Source organism: Nestor notabilis, unplaced genomic scaffold, assembly GCF_000696875.1.
Source record: "Nestor notabilis isolate BGI_N333 unplaced genomic scaffold, ASM69687v1 scaffold19080, whole genome shotgun sequence".
NCBI lineage: Eukaryota > Metazoa > Chordata > Aves > Psittaciformes > Psittacidae > Nestor > Nestor notabilis.
Window position 1 is genome coordinate 345 of NW_009910060.1, and position 7,960 is coordinate 8,304.

The 7,960-nt window shown below is 57.6% G+C and overlaps 1 protein-coding gene across 1 annotated transcript in view; it reads right to left on the reverse strand.

Moving 5' to 3' along the window:
- LOC104413216 (liprin-alpha-2-like) overlaps positions 1-7,960 on the reverse strand; it is a gene marked incomplete at its 3' end in the record, with an annotated part of 14,742 nt that overhangs the window by 338 nt on the left and 6,444 nt on the right. The window contains exons 7-15 of the mRNA XM_010024148.1: positions 7,740-7,950; positions 7,213-7,359; positions 6,959-7,097; positions 6,320-6,399; positions 5,891-6,018; positions 4,229-4,295; positions 2,936-3,027; positions 559-700; positions 155-360 (exon numbers count right to left, since the gene is read on the reverse strand). Of these exons, the coding sequence (XP_010022450.1) occupies positions 155-360; positions 559-700; positions 2,936-3,027; positions 4,229-4,295; positions 5,891-6,018; positions 6,320-6,399; positions 6,959-7,097; positions 7,213-7,359; positions 7,740-7,950 (1,212 nt within the window). The remainder of the gene's footprint in view (positions 1-154; positions 361-558; positions 701-2,935; positions 3,028-4,228; positions 4,296-5,890; positions 6,019-6,319; positions 6,400-6,958; positions 7,098-7,212; positions 7,360-7,739; positions 7,951-7,960) is intronic.

The following is a 7,960-nucleotide window of genomic DNA, read 5'->3' on the forward strand; positions in this document are numbered from 1 at the left end:
CTGGGTGTCCTGGAGCCATTTCCCTGGCTGAAGCTGGACCAAGACCTCAATTTGAGGGCATCAGAGCCTCCTCCCACCACCTGGAAGTTTGTTGCCCCCCACTCCAGAGCCGTTTCAGAGCAAGGCAGTGGTGGGTTCTGCCCATGGTCACTACCTGATCTCCTCGTTGATGGCATCCAGCTGCTCCTGGAGCATCATGGCCAACGTCTGGGCATCCGAGTGCCCACCAGGGGAGAGCACATCCATGGAGCTGAAAAGTGTCTCGCGGTCATCCTCATCCACATCGGAGATCTCGGGGTCGCTGTCGAAGGCATGAGGCCCCGTGGCCAGGACACCGCCAGCCTGGGCCTGCTCCCAGTCCTGGGGAAGAACAAGGTGCATGGTCCTACATGGCAGCCCGTGTCTCCCAAAGCCAAACTGGAGACCTCCACGCAGGAGTTACAACTCAATGCAAAACCCCTTCCTACCATGTTATCCCCACATCCAAGGACACGTGGGGCTGGCAATCAAGGCAGGAGGAGACCCCAGCCCCACTGTGACCCCATGAAGATGGGTTACCTTGGCTGGCTCCTCTCGCCGGGCGGCAAATCGGCCCTTCTGTGCCCGAGGCAGACCCGGGGCTGTCCCGAAGGGCTCGGGGGGGCCATGGACCACGGCACTCAGTGGGAAGCGCAGGTCCGTGGCGCTGCCCATATGGGACCTGGAGACAAAGAGCCCTGTTGCAGACATTGCTCTGTGCAGGGATGCCCTCGTCCCCAGGCTGCCCCCCTTGCAGCCCAGGCTTGCTGAGGACAGAGGAGGAGGCCACCCTGGCATGCCCACCCCACTGATGTTTGCCTGTTCTGCATCTCTTGCCAGCCTGGACACGGGGGCTTGGAGCAACCTGCTCTAGTGGAAGGTGTCCCTGCCCTGCAGGGGGTTGGAACTGGATGAACTTTAAGGTCCCTTCAACCCAAACCACTCTGGGATTCTATAAATGAAGCAAAACCAAGGCTCCAGGAAAAGGTGCCCCATTCCCCCCGTGCTCGCCCTGGAGATGTGCTCACAGACTGTAGGAAGCTCAGCCCTGGGCCCTACCCTGCTGCTACCTCCCCCCTCTCTGCGGTACCCACCAGGGCATCCAGCCAGCCCTAGAGAAAACCACCCTGTGCAGTGGGGCTGCTGCGAAGCCATGGGCTGAGCAGTCCCCTCCTGTCCTTCCTCTCGACAACAGCTTGCACCTCACATGTACAGCACGTCTTGTGCCTGTCTTCTCCATCCCCACGCTACAGAACAGGGGCCATCCAGGGAGCTTTTCTCCTCCTTTTTATATTTTCTTTAAGATTTTCATGTTAAAAATGTTGAACCAAATCCCATTTGAAAGAGATCTTCCAAGCGCAGGGACATGGGCATCATTTGGGATCTTCCAGCAGAAACTGGCTGGCACTTCTTCGTCCTCCTCCATGCACAGGATGGTGACTGTGAGCAGGTCCCCATGCCAGTGAGAGCAACACAGCAGCTATGGGACACGAGGTCACCTTTTGCCACCCGTGCTACTCGTTGCATACCCCTCCACGTTGCCTGGTTACTCCTCCTCACCCTGAAGACCCAACCCCAGAGCTGAGCCAAGCGTGTTCCCAGAGCACAGGGTCATCACTCCCTGTGTACATTGCCATGGGAGGCTCGAGGGGGTTTGATGTAGGATGACAAAAGCAGTTGTCCAAGGCAGACCAGTGTTCACCAGCACGGTAAGGTGGTTTTCAGTGCCTCCCTGCCCCAGCATCCTACCAAGCCCAGACGAAGCCACTGACAGGAGCAGCTCTGCTTGGCGTCAGCTTGGTGCCTGCACACGAAGGCACAGCCCAAGTTTCAAGGGGATTTAAGCTACGGAGCCACTGACAAGCTGCTCCTGAGCTAAAACCAGATAAAGGCGCCTCAGACAAAAGCTGACATTTCAGCTGGGGGATTACTCTGCCCTCTGTAACTCAAGCTGTCTGCTGCTATTTCCTCCCAGAAACAAAGCTAAACAAAAATGTCCATCTTGTTCTTACAGCCCCATACAAAGAGGTCTCACACATGCTCCGCACGCTCCTCTGGCGCTCAGCTTCCCTTCAGCCTCACAAACTCTCCCTCTTTCTTCTCTCCACAACAGATATGAGGCTTCCAGGCCTCCTCCTCCCTGCACAGCTGCTGGCAGGTTTGAAGCTGGTTACACTGGCTCCTTTCCATCTTCTCCAGCATTCCCGAGAGGGGAATTTTCCCCACTGGTTGTCGCTCTCTTGGATCCCTTGTTGCCTCTAACCCACATTTAAGATGTGCAGGAGAGGATGTTGTGTCCCAGGCGGCTGCAGCAGCACACTGCAGAGCAGGTTGTGCTGTCACCCTCCTATTCTACCCCCCTGCTTTATCCCCCTGCAGTGCTGGGTACTCTGGTCAGTGCTGGGGGCTGAGGCCTGATGCACTCACCTCTCTTCCTGGTGCTCCGGGCTGCTCCCCATCTCCCAGATGACTTTAAGTGAAAAGGTAGGGGGGGACCATTGTGGAAAGGAGGGGAAAAAATGGCGGGGGCTCATTCTTCTTTGCTTGCAACACCTCAGAAGAGATTCTCCTTCTCCACCAGCCCATTCCCAGCACACCACAAGGGGAAAGGTGTTTGGTGAACACCCAGCTTTCATAGAGAATTAAGGCCTAAGTCCTTTGTGCAGTAAAAGAAACGATGCCCAGTGGGTTTTCACTCTTAAAAGAGCAACTTTTGGACTGTTCAGTTGGGCTGGGCTGTTCTCAACAGTCTGTGTCCTGTGATGGGGACAGCGCAGCCAGAGCTGACCCTGCTGCACGAACCACCCTGCAGCTTGGTGAAACCAGAAGTGCCTGATGCCAACAGCATTTTGGGGCCAAAGCCATGGGTGCAGGGTGCAAGCAGGGCACGCACAGGCTGGTGGGGTCCTGCCCTTACCTTGTGTGCACGGTCTCCACAAATGTCCCACTTCTGGTCTTGAGCTGATCAACCTCCAGCCTCAGTTTGTCGATCTCATCGGACAACCGCCGCTGTTCGGGGTGAGACAAGAGACAAGGGTTAGTTTTGCTCTGAGAAGCAGCCACGTTTGGGCTATTTCCAGGTTTATATTTCCTTTAAAACCCCCCATCCCAGGTTTAAAGCACCTTTGGCACATCGGAAACAGCTCATGCAGGCGACAGTGAATGGCGATGCTGGGGTGAGGGAGGAAGTGATCACAGGCCAGACAGACAGACACACGTGTGCTTGAAGCGATGCTGCTTTGAGAGGTGAAGGAAGATCAGTCCCACTGGGATGCTCTGGGTTTGCTCCACACCACACATGTGGGGCCAGCAGTGAGGGACCAGTTGGCCAAATGTGCTGCTGGTCCTGTCCCTCCTGCTGCCAGTCCCATCCTCGCAGGAACCTGTGCCTGCACCACGCGGCTGTGGTGTCCTACAGGAGATGTGAGCTGGCAGGGAGATGGATCTTCCACCCCAGCAGAAACCAGTCCCATGGGCAAACAGGCTGAACCAGGGTGGGCAATGTGCAGGCAGCATCATGCAGGTCGTGGAGCTTTGCCTCTGCCTGGAGCTCAGCAGCCAGGGCTGGGAAGCATGAGCAGTGCCCACATTGGGATGCTGGGAGCATCTGGGAGAGCAAGGCCCTGGGCAAGGGGGAAATCAGCCCCTCCATCCCCCCAACCATGCGTGAAACATGGGGCATATCCCAAAAAATCCTATTGCTTCAAAGAGCTGTAACCCTCCAGCTTTCCAGCACAGGCCAACGTGGTGGACTCGTGTTGCAGACCCTGCCTGGATGCTTTATCTGAGAGCAAGGGAGGTGTGAAGATCTACAGGGCCTTCTGCAAGCTGAGCATGGAACACATCTTCCACCAGTTGGAGTAAGGGGGTTGAGAAAGCCTCAGGAGTGAAGGGGATGTGGCTGCTTGAGGTGAAGCCACCCCAGCCTCGGTGCTGTCCTCAGGGAATTGGGGATGGATGAACGTGATAGAAACATGGAGATGGGACTGAACATGCCTGTCAGGGAACCGAACTGGGGGTCTCCAGAGGGGTGGGTGGCAGCTTCCATCCAGCCACTGCATGGGTTAGTTTGTGGCCTCCTGCTGCTGGGTGCTTTGGGATCCCAGCTCCTCCAAAACTAAGGCATTTTAGGAGCCACGACTGCCACTAGCCAGGAATTAGGAGCGAGGAGGTGCAGTCACTGGGGCAGGCTCCCTGCAACCGCATTTACCTTGTCGTGCTGGTGCTCCTCTATCTGCTTTTGGGTATTTTCCAGCTCTTGTAACAAAGTGTTCTTTGAAAAACGAAACAAAAGAAAAGGGAACAAAAACAGGAAAGAAAAAGAGAGACCATTTAGGAAACGGCCTCCTGGGAATGGCCAGCATGGGACCGCCTGGCACGTGGGACAGCGATGGCCACGAGCATCTCCTCACCTACCTGTGGACGGGTCTGCTCTGCAAAGCCCCTGCTCCTCAAGCAGGGCTGCCCTCGCTCGGCTCCTGCCCCACACCAGCACCAGGCCATGGCCATGGGGGGCAAGTGGTGATTAGAGGGTTGAAGGACAGGGCTCCAGCGTTAGGAAATGCATCTGAGAGGAGATGAACTCCTTGCGCTGCATCAAGGGCAAAAATGTCCTCTACATCTAAGCTAGTGAATATGCAGGGGGAAAAGCAGATGTGTGTGCAGCTGCTTGACCTAATGCTCTTTTTTGGACCACTTTTGCCTGCAAAGACCTGGAGAAGCTCTGGGGTAACCAGTGGCAGCAGCAGGAGGCAGATGATGCGCCACCACTCTGGTCCTTGCTGTTTGCTGGGGTGGAAATTTGGACTCAGCCCCATGTGTCAGGTCCTGCTCTTTACCCAGAGCCACTCGGACCTATCTGCTGAATGACTGGACACATTGGTACAGCCACATCTGCTTGGGGACAGGAGCTGCAGAGCAGCAGCAGAGACAGACCCAGTCCTGGAGGCATCAGCTGGGGGATTCAAGCCCTCTGTGCTCTGACTTGCTAATGGGAGCCTGGTCCCTGCAGGAACCCAAATAGAGGTGAATTATCAAGGCCCGACCTCCCATTGGCTCTGTGAAGTTCATCCTTGCTCTGAGCAACCTGCTCTCCCAGCTAATTGCATTCATGCTGGGAAGCAGCAGCAGCTCCAGCTGGCTCCTCAAAGGAAAGCCCAGTGCCCCAGTGTGGGAGCTGGGAGCTGTTCATGGGCTCTGCCCTGGCTTGGAGCAGGCAGAGCAGCCCGGGCTGGAGATAGGGAGGTTTCAAGGCAGCATGAGGAGGAGATGGGCAGGTGGGAGAGGATGAACACTGCATTTTCACCTGCAAAATGCAGCAGGGTTTGGCTTGGACAGCCAGAAGAAACACAGGGAAGTGAGGGAGCAGAGCAGGACAAACCCTGCTGCTGCTGGAGGTGGAAGGCAGCGTGGAGTGGGTGTGATGCAGGGCACACTTCCCAGTGCTCCCACAGGCCCCAGCGCCTGGCTGGCATCCTGCATGGGATCATCTCTCCATCCCTGCATGGGATCATCTCCCATTCCCTGCATGGGACCATCTCTCCATCCCTGCATGGGACCATCTCTCCATCCCTGCATGGGACCATCTCTCCATCCCTGCATGGGACCATCTCTCCATCCCTGCATGGGACCATCTCTCCATCCCTGCATGGGACCATCTCTCCATCCCTGCATGGGACCATCTCTCCATCCCTGCATGGGACCATCTCTCCATCCCTGCATGGGACCATCTCTCCATCCCTGCATGGGACCATCTCTCCATCCCTGCATGGGACCATCTCTCCATCCCTGCATGGGACCATCTCTCCATCCCTGCATGGGACCATCTCTCCATCCCTGCATGGGATCATCTCTCCATCCCTGCATGGGACCATCTCTCCATGCCGCCATCCTCTCCTTGAGGTGGAGCTGCAGCCTCTCGTTGGACTCGCTCAGGAGCCGGTCCACAGTGTCCGAGAGCCGCTTGTTGTGCTCCTCATTCATCTTCTCCCGCTGCCGGGCCTGCAAGAGCCAACAGCAACCTGTGAGCATCCAGGGACAGCCACACTGGGGGGACATTCCAGACCCCAGTGGGTGCTGGTCCTCTGGATTTATGAAGCTCTATCCTAGGCCAAGCACAGGGGGTGATGCTGGAAGAGGATGGATGTACATGCTAACAGCAATGCTTGGATGCCTGGGAGAGAGGGAAATCACAGCAGAGTGTCATCAGCTCCAACGTGGCTCTTGTTTAAGAGATCCTGGATGCAGAAGATCCAGATCAGGACCCATCAGGACCCCCCTGCCCAGGCTGACCACCACTTACCCTGGCCAGCTCCTGGTTCTTCTCCTCCAGCTGACTCTCCAGCTGCCGGAGGTGCTCCTCGATGCTCCCGTGCCTCTCTTCTGCCTGGGAAAAGCAGAGCAGCCCTCTCGGATGATGCTCCCCAAAAGCATGCAGAGCTTCCTGCATCCCTCCTTCCATCCCTGCATCTGCATCCTTCCTAGGATGGAGGGCTCTTTCCCACTGCCTGCATCCCTGCCATGGTTGGCTGTGTGCTGTGGGCCCAAACCAGCCCTGATAGCAAGGTGATGGGAGCTGGAGGTGCTCTGTGCACGACCAGGCACCCGCTGCAGCACCCAGGAAGCACAGGTGTATCCAACCTCCCTCCAGGCCTGCACCCTCCCAGATCCATCCTGGGTCCTTCCTCTTCCTCCTCACCCCAGAGTGATCCCAGCACAAGCCAAAGGACATCTACCCCAACAGGGCCATCTATGCCTTGGAGAAAGGAGCAGAGAGAAGGGAGCAGAGCCCACGCACACAGGACACGTGGAGAGCTTCCAAACCAGTTCATTGTCCCTGCAGCCATGGGGAAGCAGGAAACAGCACAGCTCCGAGGGCAGGGTGGCCAGAGCTGCCTCCTGCCCTGCTCCTGCTCCCCCTTTGGCTCTGGTGCCCCAGCACTTGCCTTGGTGAGCGCAGCGATGCGCTGGGCCAGCTCCGCCTCCACCTCGGGCAGCGTCTCTGCCTTCCTCATGGTCTGCTGCAGCTTCTGCTCCGCCAGCTCCAGCAGCTCCTGCAGGTGCCGGGCCTTCTCCTCACACTGTGGAACAGGGCAGGGTGGGTGCCCAGCACCAAGGCTGGTCCCGGCCCCAGCACCCACTTCTCCGTCCCAAGTGCCCGGGGTCATGGGGAGTCTTTGGGTGCAGGTTCGGTACCTGGCGGTGAAGGGACTCCTTGTTGGCCAACTCGCTTTCCAGCTTGTCATTGAGGTCATGGATGGAGGTGGCTTCTCGCTGGGCTGCCAGGTAACGCTTCTCCAGTGTGGTGATCCTCTCCTCCATGTCCTCCTTCTGAGCCAGGGCCTGGGGAAGTGAAGGGGCTGTCACATCCTGATCTGTGACCACTAATTTGGGAATACCTGGGCCACCCAGCCCCGAGTCCAAGCATGCCATGAAAACCCTGCTCCACTCTTCATAGCAGAGCCATAAAGGGAGAGTCAAGCAGCATCTTCCAGCATGGCCCCAGCTCAGTGTCCCAGCCCTGCAGCACAGCCGGGCATCTCGGAACATCCCTCAGGGGTGTTCTGCTGATGGGTTTGGGGACAGCGTCCCAAAGGCAGTGGCCTCTTTTGTGGAACCCTGCACACAACAGAAGCTCCAATCCCTCCCCAGTCCAGAGCATGTGGAAGCTGCTGTGAATGCCTCTGCAAGAGGCTTGGCAGTGTGAGAGGGCAGTGTCTAACCTCACGCAGGTCCCTCTGGTACTTGCTGCTCATCTCCTCCGACTTGATCAGATCCTTCCTGGCGGTGCCGAGGTCCTCCTCCAGCTCTGCGACGCTGGCAGCCAACGCGGAGATGCGCTCCTTGGCCTGGACCACCTCGTAGTTCTGCTTCTCCAGGAGCTCCTGCAGCTCCACCACCCGCCCTGCCTCATCGTCGGGGTGCACCGAGCCGCTGGAGAGCC